This window comes from Apostichopus japonicus, chromosome 20, assembly GCF_037975245.1.
Source record: "Apostichopus japonicus isolate 1M-3 chromosome 20, ASM3797524v1, whole genome shotgun sequence".
Taxonomy (NCBI): Eukaryota; Metazoa; Echinodermata; class Holothuroidea; order Aspidochirotida; family Stichopodidae; genus Apostichopus; species Apostichopus japonicus.
In genome coordinates this window covers 32692183-32709343 of record NC_092580.1, presented here as the reverse complement: position 1 = coordinate 32709343, position 17161 = coordinate 32692183, and the positions used below count along the sequence as shown (strand labels likewise).

The 17161-nt window shown below is 38.1% G+C and overlaps 2 protein-coding genes across 6 annotated transcripts in view; both read right to left on the bottom strand.

Moving 5' to 3' along the window:
• LOC139961887 (uncharacterized) overlaps positions 1 to 17161 on the bottom strand; it is a 102718-nt gene that overhangs the window by 67156 nt on the left and 18401 nt on the right. The gene's annotated exons all lie outside the window — the stretch shown is intronic.
• On the bottom strand, positions 349 to 4946 carry LOC139961882 (uncharacterized). Its single transcript, XM_071961500.1, has 5 exons — positions 4049 to 4946; positions 3331 to 3476; positions 2358 to 2438; positions 1506 to 1741; positions 349 to 1157 (listed from the first exon to the last, which is right to left on the bottom strand). Exons 1-5 carry the CDS (start codon positions 4899 to 4901, stop codon positions 1031 to 1033), a joined length of 1443 nt encoding a protein of 480 aa, XP_071817601.1. The 5' UTR covers positions 4902 to 4946; the 3' UTR covers positions 349 to 1030.

Genomic DNA, 17161 nt, shown 5'->3' with positions numbered 1-17161 from the left:
CGTTCGTATCGTAGTATTGTCCGAAGCCGAAGGACTTAACCAATCCCGCCATACCCCCCCCCCCCACCCAGAAAAACTGCTTCCTTTCATTGTTATATAATCATGCGTTTATGTTTATCTAAAGCTAAAGGTTGCTTATTCCCTTTTTCTTCGGTATTATGTTCACAAGTCGATATTCTTATATCAGGCTTAAATATTTGGCTTACTTGCATTGGAGGTGCAAGTTAGCATTCAATAAAAGTGAAAAGTAAATGCATAATGTTCATTACATTATATTCAGTCAACTTTGCATCTTTTCAGTCATTTTCTCCTCCCCCCACCCCCACCCCTACCTCCCTTCCACCCAATTCTATCTATTCTCTCGTTATAACCTCCATTGATAAATCTTTCCTTCTCATACTCATCTGCAATGTTATTTCCAGCAGCCTATTCATCCATTTTCCTGTCTAATTACAATTCCATTCTATTCTGTATTTTCCAAGTAACTTGTCTGTCCAATCTATTTGACCTTACTCTGTTATCGTTGTTAGTCTGTCTCTAAAGAATATTCGTATACGATCGAAACGTCAAAACCTGTATGGGTTATACATCAACCTCTTCATTCTAGGTTTACTACAAAAACTTGAGTAACATGAAGAAAAAAAAAGATAAAATGCTTACATAGCAAAAGTCACCACTACTTCCAGCCCCCATGTATCCATCACGCCGCCTACACACCCGTTCTAGTAATGCTCTCCTCTGTACCTTACTCATGTCATTGACCCCCTCACCCCACCTCAAATCCCGAACACGCCTTCCTCAACTAAAATACTAAAAAGATAACACATAAATGGTCACTTATGTGAAACTAATATATCTCTCTTTTACCACCAAACTCTCATTTTGTCTCAGTGTTACTATACGTGTCTAATTTCTGGGAATAATTTTAGCAGTTCGAATCATCATATACCTGGGAACTTAAAACAGTTTTGGCAAATTTTAGATTAGAGGAAATAAACTAATAACTTTAAGTCTTAAAGCTTGTTTTGTTTTATTCTTCTTTTGCCTTTAACCCTGGTTTTTCCTCGTACATCTTATGAGGATCTCGGATTCTGCTCTCCTCGAGAAATTGTTCGACCTTCTCCTCGAAATGAGGACGCCACAGAGGAGAAATTAGCCTAAGGTGAAAAGGAAGTGAAAATAATATAATTGTTCACATTGTTTTTTTAATTGCTAAATATTAAAACTTTTACATTAATTATAAGACCTGCTCACGTTAACAGTCTATCAAGAACTAAAGAAAATCAAACATAGTATCATGATCGCATAGCCATGTTAAGTTATATAATACTGGGCTTCAGTTCTTTGCATTCACTTTCGCCCGGTTTTCAAGTCGACCTTTACACGAGTCAAAGAATGCGTTAAAGTTCATGGTAAGTTATGCATACATGTGAAAAATGAAGTCTTCATAATCTGCTACAATGTCGTTCATCCTCTTGATCAAGGTCAAAGGTTATTTCACTTACTTGTCCAAAGACTCGTAGATCACAGGGAGCAAGCACAACACGTCATCAGAGGCATACTCGATCATTTCCTCAGTTAGAGGGCGCTGTCCAAACAACTGTTTATCGTGCAGCAACTTGGCAAATTCTTCGGTCTTTTGTTCCGCTGTCAATCGGAATATCTCAAGAAGCGAAGCCAGCTTTGGTCTAAAAGGTCCCGAAAAGATGTTACACTGATCCCAAATGGTGGTGTAAGCGGCCTGTTTAACATTGAAAAAAAAACAGAAAATTACTCTTTGTATAAAAAGAAAAAGAAGAAAGTTGCCCAAGATAGAGCATTAGCCCAAAAAACCAAAACACAACTTGATAGACTCCCAACCCCAATAGGGCCTACCCTTATACTGAGATTCTAACTAAGTAATCATGACGGAGTTAAGACAAGTGAGGTATCACCGCATACTGCGCATGATCATCATTAGATATCTACACAGTGTACCGTGTAGCAGTGAAGATCAGGTACTACACATGATCTTCACTTTTGTGTGTAATTGATACTGTTAAAGCAATTCAATAAGTCAATTCAATACAGCAGAGCTCTATAACTTAGCTAAACAGGTTCACATTTGATTAAGAAGTCTTCCACGGTCTCCCAGATCGGGACCTCGTTTATGCCACTTGTATTGTCATTGATTATTATGGCACTTATTCACTTCGGTTGTGTTGTTTGTATCTAGTCAAGATCCGGGACCTTGTTTATGCCAAAGATATTGTCTTGTTATGTCATATATTTATGACACTTATACATATTGCTCTTTGTTTACAATGTTAACCACAGAATCTCGTGACTTGTGCAAAGGTTAAAGGTTTTAAACTTACCGAGGTATCAAAGACATTTGTCAAAGTGACGCCAAATTGGAAATAGAGGGCGCACTGATCGGATCGACAGTCATGTATGACCTGAACAAAGAAGATATTGTAGTATGGTCATTTTAAGAGGATCCCAATGTCGTAGACACGAGGTAAAGTGACGCTTATACTTTCCACTGATGGATCAGTCTCTCTCTGTCTTCAGTTTCCCTTGGATATTCCTCAGCCCGCCAAATATTGCTTTCACATTATCTTGCAATTGAAAGTTAATATCATCTCACTATGTTTTTCTGAGCTGCTGTTTTTCGCTCTTCCTAATGAATAAGAAGTTGACAGTCGATGTCCTTCTCTCTCTTACAAGGATCATACTAATATAGACGTATTTTATTGTCTTCTAGTTTGCCTCAGAATGCACCAAATAGGCCTCTAAAATATTCGCTTTTTCCCTGGGAAGACCAACAATCCCCTCCCACATCCTAACTGTGAGTGGTATTCAAGGACCCCACAGCCGCACCCCATCATTCGTCAATCCATCTACAGTCCGTACATGTCCAAAAGGTTCATGCCCTTCTATTTAAATTAGTCGGGGAACTTTGATTTTCCCCAATTCCCCCCCCCCCCCAACCGTTTATGAAATCCTGTGCACGTCACTGCATAGACAGGGTGCATAGTCACTTTTTTCTCTTTATTTAACAGCTTTATGATACCAGGAGAGGAAGTTTTTTTTTAATCGGAATCAATCATATAATCTAGATGTCATTTAATATCAGGGATTTGCTTAACTACCTCCAGTGAATCATATTACCATGAACAGTTCGGTAACATGTTTTGAATGATCTAGACACTTTAACGCATCATGGCTGCGACAATTATTCAGTTTCATTGCAGTCCACAAACTTTTCATATATTTCTTGAAGACAAGATTACCATATCTGCTTGTCATTATAGATATGATACCGTATACGTCTTTTGTTTTCCATACCTTTCGGATATTCGGATTTTCTAGGAGCGCCTTCAAACCTCCATGAATGAACATATCTTTCGGGTCAGGCGTTGCAAGTACATCAAACACAAAGACCTCGCCCTCTTCCGTTCCAATCTGAATCAGTGTCAATGGACCTTCCTTGCCTTTGATATAAAGGTAAAAACAGCATTATAAATTCTACATGTTTCATCATCATGTATGAACATTGAATACACAAAATGTTCATTTGAGAAGAACTGTCGGTCGAAACTCGAAACTATAAGCGCCATTGGTTAATCGACACAGCGTAATGATTGATATATGACCCAATGGCAGGTCTTTCCTCGGCCCCCTCAGCCACCTCAGCCACCTCAGCCCCCAGCCCTCTCAGCCCCATACAAGCAGACTGTGACGACATGATCATGACGATGGTATGTCTCGTTCAGTATTACAGATTTGATAGGACTCTCAGTTTATTGCTGTCACTGGCTGCATTTGCCAACTGTGTGACTCTTAAGGTATCGCACCGCATGCCATGGAAGATACCTATACAAGTGAAGCTTAGTATGGTACTGCAAAAACCCCTTCAGTGTCACATTGCCTGCCTAACGTTGTCACAACTGTCACAATGCCTGTAACCGGAACATCTATTTCGTGCAACCGAAACTTATCAACAATGTCGCCAGCCCCACTCGCCCCGCCACCCCCCCCCCCCCCCTTAGAGGTGTCCACTTACCAAGATTGACTCCCTCGCAGTCAATTGCGAGAATCAGCTGCCTTCCTTCTCTGGCTCTCCGTTGGAGTCTGGCTACCTCACGTTTGCATGACTCTACATCTTCGATCACCAAAATTTCGGGAGTTCTATCACTTGTCGCGATCTTTCGCTGTTTCGTCAGGAGAGCTTTTAACTCATCTTCCGGAAAGCGATACGGAAAATAAACATGGCTGCCATTTTCCGTCACTGAGAAATACTGAGGGTAGGCGCGAAGGAATTGGAGTATGTCGTCTTTAGATCGAAAATAGGCGATGACATCGGTATATTCTTCACGACTTCGAATCACGTTGTAGAACTCTTGTATTGGGAAGTGCCCCCATTGCCCCACCAGTTTACGAAAATAATGTAGAACCTTGGCAATCAGCTCCTTCGGTGGTCCTGATCGCACCCCTGGGGAGAGAGAAAGCGCCTGCTTGCAGTAGGCCATAGAGGGAGCATATGATCTCGGTTTCTGACCAGAGGTCTTGAACGTGCCTGGTATATTTGATGGTTCCGGTTTACTGCCTCTCGGGCGAACTCCAACCACTTCCCACTGTCCATCTCGCCAGCTTAACTCTTGAGCTCTCTCTGTAGTTAGCGGAATTATTGTCGCAATTAGTGGACGGGACTTTCCGATGAATGAGTCAAAGCAAGAGACGCCCTCCAGCCGAGCTTCTAATTTCTCAGTATCCAATATTCCGCTACCGAGTTTCTTGCCGCGATGGTCTTTTAGGGAGATGATACACCTGTGAGCACGAAGATCCAAGGACCTCACTGTGCCAAATATTCCTCTTTTCACTCCTGGATTGGAGGGTTTGTTCCCTGCATTCGCCATTGTATCTAAACTTGAGAGGCTCTATTTTCAGAAATGTAGAATAACCTATATATTTAAACAGAAAAAAAAAATTAAAATCGTGTTTTTGTAATAAGTTGGAGTCAGAGATCGGTTACATCCGCATCATGTAACATATTTCGTAAGATTTGACCAGGGGGCGGAAGAGGGTTCAGTCTCGAGAGGCACATGTATTGAAGGGCAGGGGGGCATGTTTGAGAAGTCCAACCAATATATACCTGTCAATTTACCAAAGAGATGGAGCCTTTCTGGGGTTTGCACCACAAATTCCAGTATTTGACTGTGTTTTTTGAAACGGACTATTTTTAAATACAATTTTTAATTGTTCAATAAAGGTGTGCTTTTCTAAATAACAATTGGGTATCAGTATATTTCAAAGTCTCACCAATTCAGTGGCGGCGGAACCGGGGGGGCTTGGGGGGGCTCAGCCCCCCCAATGAAAAAGTTGAGGGGGCAAATGCATGATAAGCCCCCCCAATATTTACCAAGGCTCCGAAACGTGCATCTGCCAATTTTTCAATGCATCATTGTCGATCTGTCCGATGCACACGTATACTATATAGGTGTAATAATTTTAGTAATTGCTGGGGGACCCTCGGCCCGTCCCCTGGCTATAGACCACATTGTCACCCCAACCGCGTTTTCACGCCCCGTGAAAAGTGGAAGCAGTGAGTGTGAGTACCGGTAAGCGTAACACAACTTCGTCTTAGGCCAATGACTGCCTCATTTCAGCCAGTTCTCCAACATCCCCTTACTTAGTGGCGGAGCGTCCATATATACAGTCAGGGGCGGATGCCCCCCCCCCCCTGACTGACTCAAATGGACTGCTGGCGCCCTTTTCAGCTTTTCACTACTTTTTACTTATTCGCGATTATTGACTATTTTATTGCGCTCTCATATACTTATTGACATTTGTCATATTCTGTTGGTGTAATTTTCCGACAAAATGGCGACGACACCTTTTTATTCACCGTTTATCTGCAAATTAGCAAGGCCCGGAAAGGGTCATTTCCTGCAATCTAGGGAGTATCTTTACTCAAAAATTTTCTGTACGCTCCGCGCCAACCTGTGGTGGCGCTCCGCTTAGATAGTGTCGAAAGCGCCCCTACAGACCATTCTTGCCCACCCTGACCAATACCCCTAGCCCCGCCACTGCCCTTACCACACTCAAAAACATCTTTGCGAGTACACTACGAGTAATAGCTACTCTCTTAAAACACCATCGAATATACAAATTACAATGATTTTACAGACTTTTACGTGCAATCTGAGAAATTGCAGGCTTGAGACCCATATGTTAGGGCTAGGTATTCGCAGCATAAAACACTCGGGAAGGGCCGTTTCCGGCCATCTGGGGGTTTGAAAAAACCCAAAATTTTCTTGTACGCTCCGCGCCAACCGATGGTGGCGCTCCGCTTAGATAGTCTCCACACATTAGCCCCCCCAATAATTTTTCCGTTCCGCCGCGCCTGCACCAATTACATCATCTATTACGGTATCAATCAATCAATCAATTACTATCGATCTTCGTCAATTACGGTATCAATCAATCAATTACTATCAATCTTCTTCAACATTGAATGCAGTCTCTTCAGTGATAAACTAACCTCACTATTAATGCAATCATTATTCAAAGTATCATCAATAAATTTGTCAACTATCAATAAGTAAATCAGTCAATAAATCAGCATCGATCTTCCTCAATTTAACGGCCATTAATGAACGTATTCTCATTCAAATAGTGATCAACCAACCTCACCAATAATACAATCATTATTCACTCAAAGTATCATCAATAACATTATCAACTATCAATAAGTAAATCAGTCAATCAATCACAATCGATCTTCTTCAATTTAACGGCCATCAATATGAACGTTTTCCCATTCAAATAGTGATCAGCCAACCTCACCAATAATTCAATCTTTATTCACTCAAAGTATCATCAATAACATTATCAACTATCAATAAGTAAATCAGTCAATCAATCACCATCGATCTTCTTCAATTTAACGGCCATCAATATGAACGTTTTCCCATTCAAATAGCGATCAACCAACCTCACCAATAATACAATCATTATGCACTCAAAGTATCATCAATAACATTATCAACTATCAATAAGTAAATCAATCAATCAATCACCATCGATCTTCCTCAATTTTAACGGCCATTAATATGAACGTATTCCTATTCAAATAGCGATTAACCAACCTCACCAATAATACAATCATTATTCACTCAAAGTATCATCAATAACTTCATCGTTCATCAACTTAAATCAGGAAGCTAGCATTATACACATCATTCTTCCATTGTTGAATTGTTTCAACACGAGTCTATGGACGACTTAATTATTGCACATAGAGTTGCAGACCTTAGGACCTTTGAAACAGATACAATACTGCATGGATTTCAAACGATTTACAGGAATGCTGAGAGATTTGTTGAATATTGTGTTGTGGTTGTGTGCGGCGGACGGTTGAAAAAAAGATAGGTTGAAACAGTTAGTAGGTATAACCCCATCACAAAATTAGAACATCAAGGTGGCCGTTTTGTATTTGTTGATAAAGATTGATGGTGTTGTGTTGACGAAAAGGGGATTACTCTAAGAAAGAGAGTCCTTTGAAATGTAACCAACTGCCATATTTTGAAAAACATGAAGTCTCTGCAGTCGAGTAGGAGAGTTGTTGGCCCAGTCAGAATTACAGTGACATAAATAAGGTAAGATAATGGTGTTATTATCTGTAGAAGGGAAAGTTCTTTTTGACAGTTGAAATCTCAGACGGTTCAGAATACCGACTTCTTGAGAAACCTTCCTGCACACATATCGTCAATGTGATGATGTGAAGTTAAGTTTATCATCAAATTTGATATGTTTGTTGCAAATCATAATCCATTGCACTTGCAGCTGGTGGAAATGTGCACCGTATCCCGGAGACACAACTTTCCTATGCGGTTTACAAGCGGTTTGGGATGGGAAGAGTACTTTGTACAGGATTCATGCTAGAGAGACGTGAGGTGCCGAGAGATAGAGAGTGAGAGAGGTGCAGGAGGGAGGTGCATGGAGAGAGGCGTGAAGAGAGGTGCAGGTGGAGAGAGAGAGGTGCAGGAGAGAGGTGCATGGAGAGAGGCGTGAAGAGAGGTGCAGGTGGGTGGAGAGGGGTGCAGAGAGGTGCAGAGAGGTGCAGAGATGGAGAGATGGAGAGATGGGTGCAGAGAGGTGGAGAGAGAAGGAGGTGCAGAGAGGTGCAGGAGAGAGGTGCGTGGAGAGAGGTGCAGAGAGAGTTGCAGAGATAGAGAGAGGTGCATAGAGATGGGTGGAGAGTGAGTAATTGTCACCAAACTGCTTGAGACAGATTTTATATTTCAACTCTATTCAGTGTTCAATGTTCAATTAACTTGTCCGTCCGTCTAAGTTACTTGTGTCCCTTTTCTGTCTTCGCTTTCGTCTTCCTCTGAAGATGGACAAGCTAGGATCGAAACGTTTACGGTTGGCCACAGTGGAAAAAATTCGTGATTTTTTATGCTGACATTAATTTTTTATTTTTTATTTATATTTTTTTATGCTGACATAAAATCCATTTATGGCATATATTCAAATTAATTCAGGTATAAAATGGATTTCATGAGGGCATATAGTCGATTTTAAGCTGATATATATTCGATTTAATGCTAGCATATATTAGATTTAATGTCAGCATATATTCGATTTAATGCTGACATATATTCGACCAATGAGAATGCAGGAATATTATGTCTACATATAATCACTTCCGACAACAATTCAGCCACGTCCGACAATAATTCAGTATTAGCCAATCACCGCTCTTGTTAGATACTCTACACTAACAGGCGGGATAATCATACTATATATAGCCTAGATAAAGGCAAACTATACTACAACAAGCTCAGGCCTAACGTTAGACGCTTTCTTATCATAGATGTAGGCGGCTAGCTCACATAGGCGTAGGAGGCGGGGGGGCTGGGGACTGCAGCCCCCCCCAACCAATTTTTTTTGGTGAAAATTCGAGCAATATGCTGAGAATTTTTTGGGCACCTACTAAAAGGAAAATAATTTGCAATGTGTTTTTCACAGTGGCGTAGGAAGGTACTTTTGAGTGGGGGGGGGGGGGGGCTGAAGACTGATGGCCGGCCTGGGGGAGGGGTCTAAGGGGAGGGGGTGTGCCCCTCCCCTTTGGATTGTTTTTGCATTTCCAGGTGGCCTCAGATGCAATTTGGTGCAATATAGCACACTTCAACACCCACTCCATTTTGTAAATAATTTTGCATTTTCACCTGGCCTTAGATGCAATTTGGTGCTCCAAATGAGATTTTTTTTCTGATTTGGAAATGAAAAAGGGGTTTTCTGACTTGCTGAGCGGGGGGGGCGGAATGATACTTCCGCCCCCCCCCATATTTTTCACTGGGGGCTGGCGCCCCCCAGCCCCCCCCCCCCGGTTCCTACGCCCTTGGTTTTTCAATGGCTAAACTTATATTATTATCATCATTATTATTGTAACGACTTCCCAATAATTATAACCAATGTGGAAGATTAATAACACGGCAAATGATTGTTTGTTATTGGCATGCGATGTAATTACCGATATATGCCTATATGATATGCACATTAAGATGTTGAACGCGCGCCGACCGCGCGAGAAATGTTGGTTATATTTTTCGGGCAAGTTGTTGCAGCCCCCCCCCCCCCCAATCAAATTGGGCTCCTTCGCCTATTCTAGCCCATGATATAGCCGAACAATGCTGGGGCTAAGCCTATAGACTAGTTTCCTAGGCCTATATAGTAGCATTTATGTATGCTGAGTAACTGGTGACAATCTGCATTTTATAACCAGCGCCGTGATCCATTTCTAACAAGACCGGGGATTGGCTGTTGAATTGTCGTCGAAAGTGATTATATGCAGACATATATTCCTGCATGCTCATTGGTCGAACAGATCAGCTTTAAATCGAATTTATGTCAGCATTAAATCGAATATCCTATGCTGATATTAAATTGATTTTATGCAAGAATTAATTTGAATATAGGCCTATGTCTGAGTGTATGAATTCCCGAATTTTGTCCACTGTGGCCAACCATATATACGTCAGGCACTATACCGTTTTTATACACATATCTTTCATTAATAGACTAAGGAGTACCCAATCATTTGTAATTAATGACGTGATTGAGCTAAAAGTTAGTGTGACCGAACTTACTACCCAATACAGCTTCCATGATCACTCATCATAGGCCTATATAATATAGTGACACTTTGTGAAATAATCTTACGTCATTCATTGGTAAAATGATCTTTGTATTCAAAAAGATAATTGCATCACCACACTCTTTGATTAACTGATAACTATATATGAGTTATATTTTTGACCGTTTGGAATTCCCCCTTAGTTTAATATTAGATCCATACCAATATAATATGTGTGAAATTTCGAACATAGGCTAATGTCAAAGATCTGATAGATAATACAGAACACGTATAGCGAACACAAAGTAAATACCAGAATATGAAGTAAAAAAAGAAAGAAAATAACATTGCAAAGTGAATCATTGAAATTGATGGAATCCTTTGGAACCGGATACTCGATGTATCGATAAGGTATACATGAACACACCATAAAGAAATCTAACACAAGGAACCACGGAAACGCCGAACAATCCGAGGTTTGTAACTAAATAGCCTATTCATTATTTAAAGGATAACAATAGGCACAGAAAGTATATTGTAGACCATTAAATCTCACTATTATCAGCTCCATGTTGTATTTCTCTATACTGACGAACTTTAATTTGTGAGAAATTATCCTTTAACAAAGTGAGGTTCATCGTTTAAAGTGACTGGACTGTATAGTCTAAGAAACAAAAATAATTTTAATTTTGTCGAGTTGACAAGTTATACGATAATTGTAGAATTGTTACGTTGTACGTAGCAAAATATGATCATATTTTAGCTATGCTGTCGTGTTATACTGACACACTAAGTCTACAACTTGAATTTACATTCAGCAACACCGTGCATTTATCACGTAATTCCCCCCCCCCCCCCCATTACGCAATGAATGACAACTGAGTACAATCAACATACTTAGGCTACTTGAGCGAAGAAGTGTAGTACCGTTTGGAATTCTCCCCAAGTTGTAATATGAGATCCATATATGCACAATGTGATATAGGTCTTCGGTATCTATGCACAATATGATATACGATATGCTATTTATAAAACCAAGTTCGTTTAACCTTTTCGTTGTTAGCTACGTCGGTGCCAGTAGAGCAATGTTTTATGTTTGTTTTATTAGACAAACAAACGGTTTACATATATAGATACTACATATAGTTAGAAATGTAACGTAATATGTTATTGTATGGTAAGGCCTCTATGTAGTTTATCCCCTAAGTTTGAAATTAACGGAAACATAATTAGTCCATTATATGGAAATCAATTATAGACACGTATATTAATTTTTTTCTATAAATATTTGATATGTTAAACAATATGAGATATTTAATTAATTTGGTACTTTATGTATTGTACACAAAAATATCACCTGAAGCCGAAAATTAAATTAACCGAAAAACTACACAAAAGGGGTTGCAAAGGGCAAAGAAAATAATAATAATAATAAAAAAATCATAATTAGTAAACACGTGAAACATAAAACTGTTTTAATTAGACGATCTACAGCTCTCTGTGTACTTGCTTGATTTTCAATTAAAACAAGAAATGTTTTTACCGCTAAACATAAGAGGGTTGGCAGTACAAAGGAAAGCCGAAACTTTAGTTATTGTCTTTACATTTTTTCAGCAACCTTTAAAACAATTTTTGTTTTCTCGCTTACTTGAAGATCTTACAAGATCTCATGTTTGTTTTGAACTGGAAGTTGATTAAAATCCAGTATTAATATATAAAATACTTATTTATTAATAGGAATGTAAAACATTATCATTAAACTGAAAGTATAGACAAACATGATAGAAGAATAAAATAATCATAGTTAAACAAATCATTGCACATCTAAAAATTGTATTAAAAGATTTTACACGAATTGAGAACTAAAGCATCGTTCAAATTCAGTTGTTTATTCAAATCCTAAAAATTAATTATTTCAGCAAAATATAAGTTTAATTTTTTGACAAATTCTTTCTAGAAATGGACCCAGCTGCCCACCATTTTGGGAACTGTTTTAGTGTAGAAATGCTAGCTATAGTACACAGTGAAACAACATAGGAGATATGTTTGAGCTAAATAGCATACAGGATTCGATACAAGAACCGTTTTGTGACTTTATAGAAAAGTTGAGCAATTTTTCGACTTCAATATTTTTGTTTTTCTACATACAGGACCAATTTCAATTCATTGAATTGAAAAAACACATCGAAAATACAATAAACTTTGACTCTTTCAAACGAGAATGTTACACTATTATTAATACTAGAGATGAATATGCTCTTTGCTAATCGATTGAAAACATTTTAGTTAGCAAAGTTAGAAAGAGCAAAGACTAAAACTCTATATAAGTAATAATATATATTAATATTATATGTTTATACAAATGACGTAATAGTTAGCTTAACTAAACCCCCTCCCCCCCCCCCCCAAAAAAAAAACTACTGGTATTTCATGTTCGAATTTGCCATACAAAACTGACCATTACTATTAAAAGCACCAGAGGGTGCACCATGGTCCTACCTGTGAGTATAACATCCCTATATGTACTCCTATGGGTTGGCACAACTTTGTAAAGAAGTGGTACCCGCGATTTAGATATATGTAATTAAATGTTTCTTACTTAATCTTACAGACGTTATCCTAGATATTTCCTTTTCTTTAAAATCTTGTGTAAAGAGTTATGTGTAAGAATATGTCTTCAATGTATTATTTTCGAAATTTCACAACAGTAATGCTTTCACTATCGGTGGCAAACAGGTGTCTCGCCATTAGCATGCAGTATAGCCAAGCTTTAGTTATTTTTTAATTTTTTTTTTTTTTAATAACAAGTTTAATTAAAAAAAAAGTAACTTGACTGCTCTGGTTCGTTGGAGCGAGTGGTGGTGGTGGGTGTGGGAGGGAACTTGGGGGCTAGACGATGTTCATTGTATTTTAATGAATTTTTACTTAAAAATGTACATCGTTTTAGAAAAATAATTTGAGATTAGGTTAACTAGCAGTGTGCCGACAGATCATGATGACTTTGCATTAAATGGCTGTCTGAATTGTGAGTTCTACATTTTTCTTAACATCGTTTTCAAAGTAATGTCGTGAATAGTATAAAATTACAATAAACTTTTTAAGTTTACAAAAAAACATCGGTATGGATAATTAATCGTAGAGTTTCACAAGCTGATAAACGTGAAGCAATTGAATCGGATTGTAAAGACAAATGAAACTTCACAGCTATGCTATGACCGACTCATATGCTTATTTGCTCTTTATTTTTTCTAAAAGCTGTACATAATTATACTGAACATGTCGTGTACAAAACTGCCTATATTCGAGTCATATTTACAATTTAAATTGAATTAGAAGCTAATATTAAAACTAAGTATAAACTATGATAAAAACCAATTATCCATTATTATGGATGATATTTTTATATGTTATCCTTCCCTGTAAATATTTTTTTTGGCCGATAAAAAAGGTTTTTATATGTATGATTACATTATGTGAATTTTCCATTGTATATTTTAGTGTTTTAACGTTCACCGTTGTAACGGTTCAGTACAATCTTAATCATATTTTTGCCGGCGAGTAATTATTATTCTTTTTATTGATAAATAGTGTCAACACAGTAACGAAATCAAAACAAGAGGAAAATGTAATATACTTACTAAGATAGTCTTAGGTTGAAACAGCAACTGTATAATGACCATTATAAGCTACAACTGGATATTTAAATATACTTGTTGTTGACGATATGTTGTGCAATAGCGTTTGGAATTTTCCCGATGGATAATAATAGCCAAAGTTACTAATTTGAACTACATTTACAGGATGACATTATTCCCACGCAACTATCTCTGAATGAGGAAGTGGGGGAGGGGGCGATCGAATTATGTAAGTGGACGCAGTTATGAACAATACAGAGTATTGTGAGAAACAATTGTAGTATAAAGTCAAGCCTGGTTATTGGAAGAGATATTTCTGTGTATAGAGAGGTCGAGTGGGTGAGAGGACGAGAGAATCAAGGGCAGGGCGCCGAATGGGGACACAGGGATGCCCCCACAGTGCACATTGTTCCTTAATTAAAAGTTACCCTGTTTTTTTAGTGGAAGTGAATGTACTCTCTTTCCATGTTTGTAATATTCAAAAGGTATCACTATGTTTTATTTTTGGTAAACTGTAAGTGCCCTTTTGTTGACAAACATTCCAAGAAGAAATATGTTTCATGACAAGTCAACTCATGCACTTATATTTACCTTCAATGTGTAGTACGCTATAGGATTAATTATACGTCGGGAAATTTTGAAAATGTTCAGCAGTTCACTCAATCAAATCAAAGTCCCATTCCCACTGTCCCGCGAAATTGTTGACACCCCTCGAAGATAGAACACCCCTCCCCCATGCCACGCACACACACGCTCGCATACACGCACACACAATGCAAAGCAGCAACCTTACTACCCAACAGAAATTCACATTTAACATGAATCATTGAATCTCTTATCGAATATGGTACTTGAAACAAAAGATTCTTAGACTATAGATAATACTGTATAGCTACCGTATATGTCAAAGATCATGCAATACATATATCATGTTTTCCAGTTCAATCAATTTAAGTTAAAGATATCTTATCTCAGATAGTAATAACTATCACATTATCACAGGCGTGACGTCAGAGCATTGCCAACTAATGAAAGCTGGTACAATATAAGCATGGTGACGTACTGATTGGTTAGCAAGTTCTTTTTTTTATGATTTTAATGAATTTACTCTTGACGTGGAACCCCTTGTTTATTATTATCATGCAGTAAGAATTCGCGACATGAATGTAAGCATCACTTTTGAAACAAAACCAACGTAACCTACATCAAACGAACATGACCAAGCATTCGGAAATCCGAATATTTTAAGTTTATGCAGTTATGCAGTAATGAAATGATATTAATTATCAGAAAACTTTGTCACAATATTTAGCTTCATACATGCCATTAGCCAAACGCGTAGATATACGTCAAGATACGTGAGTGCTCTACAGACCTTCCTAATCACGTGTACCGAGTTTACGCTTCCTTGGTTATGTAAATAGCAGCTTACACGAAGATTATGTGTCAGTTTCAAAGAAGTTGTCTAAATATATATATTTTCGTCACACCGGATGTTGCTTGTACTGTTAGCCAACCGATTCGCACAGAGATTACAGTACCTACTGTAAATCTTAAAATTTTGTACCACAGTAAATAATGGATTGTGCTGACAAATCTGATAAATCGGTAGCATGTGCAATTAGGTTTACAGTAACAACTGAGGATATGTGTAAGCCCAACAAATCATAACGACTGGATTTGTTGGAATTACACATATCGTCAGTTCTTACTTTAATCCTAATAGCACATGCTATACCGATTTATAGCACGATCCAGTTTTTACTGTGGTACATAAGATTTACAGTAGTAACTGTGTTCTCTATGTGTATCGGGTACGTATAAGCAACACCATGCTAAGTCTATGTGCTGTCAAATATTACCATGCTAACATTTCTAAAAGTGTCAAAAAGCCTCCCGGACATTTTATCTAGGTACAAATTGTACCATGCACAATGTGTTTTGTGCTGAAATATCGATTAGTGGACGTCCATCATAAAAGTGACTTTGTAGTGTGAACATAGGTGACCATTTTTTTGTCCTTTCTGGCATATTTCGAGGCAGCACTGAGTTCGGTTATCGATTTTTGATTTGATTTGATTTGATTTATTTGATTTTTCACAGATAATAAATATATACATGTGGAGGGAAGTCCTCTAAAAAGCGGTTGCAACATGGAGACTTTGTGGTCCCTTAAAGCCTTATCATATGTATTATCTCCCATCCCATTCCTCACACCACTTCTTTACTATCCCTTCCCGAAATAAAGAAGAAAACGATAGATATATGCAGCTGAACGATATAAATTGTCTCCCAGAAGTATTACTACATAAAAACTAATGTAATGTTGTACACACGTATCGGCTTACCATTTTGACATACAGTTACACATAAAATACGAAAATAAAAACAAATACACCTCATCCAAAATCATCTAAAAAGAAAGAAAGAAAAGAAATTCGCTCTGTAATATGCACATGGTCAAAATATCTACTTTCCATCTTAAGTCTGAAGAAAACTGCCCGCCAAAACGGTGATGCAATCGTGCCAATATCAAAAGTACGGACAACAACTGAACAATCAATATCACACTGTGGAATGATGATCACTAATATCTTTTAATGATTTTATCATTATTTATCTTAAATATCATCCCATTACGGTAGTCAATTATTAAAGGAAAGAGGTCGTCCCTAATCCTAATTTTAATTACGAGACTCCACCAGAGCTACGTCACATCCGGTTTTCCAGTATAGGCACTCATAATCGTTAGTAATACCAACGAACGTTTCTATGAATCATCATGCGACTTCTAACCACTGATCATGTGACTTCTAACCACTGATCATGTGACTTCTAACCACTGATCATGTGACTTCTAACCACTGATCATGTGATTTTCGAAGTAACGTACGAAAAATCTGACGTCATTAATAAATTTCCCCAACAGACGTTCTTGCCACAGCTGTTGCGCAATTTTTTCCTCGTTTGTCATAGTTACGATGATGTTAGTTTGAATGGTATGCTAAGTGCAGTTATTAGTGGAACAAAAATCGAGTAATCGGTCTAAATCGATGACCATGGATTCACCTTCAATTGGAACAATGGTTTGCGTTCAGTTTTTTCAAGGTAGAAGTTTGATTTAGTCAAACAAGGCGCCATTCGTATATCATATACCGGTACATCATATCAAATGACAAACAAATATAAGCTGTGATTGTCCTTTGTTGTTGGAATTTCCCTTGGTTAAAGCAGCATTTTGCGTCCTTTTCTATGATTTTTCTCAACCTCACTGATTCCACTTTGCCATAACGACATACATAACTAGCTAATCTATTTATATTTTACTTCAAATGGTGGCATGAAAGTCGAAAAATTTGCCACTTTCAACTTTGTTGTTCTCCAAGATATTTTCCGTTGG

Coding starts and splice junctions, on each gene's coding strand:
- LOC139961882 (XM_071961500.1), bottom strand. CDS start 4,901: ATGGCGAATGCAGGGAACAAACCCTCCAATCCAGGAGTGAAAAGAGGA. Junction 3,477..4,048: donor CTGCGAGGGAGTCAATCTTG/GTAAGTGGACAC, acceptor TTTATATCAAAG/GCAAGGAAGGTCCATTGACA. Junction 1,158..1,505: donor ATCTACGAGTCTTTGGACAA/GTAAGTGAAATA, acceptor TTTTCACCTTAG/GCTAATTTCTCCTCTGTGGC.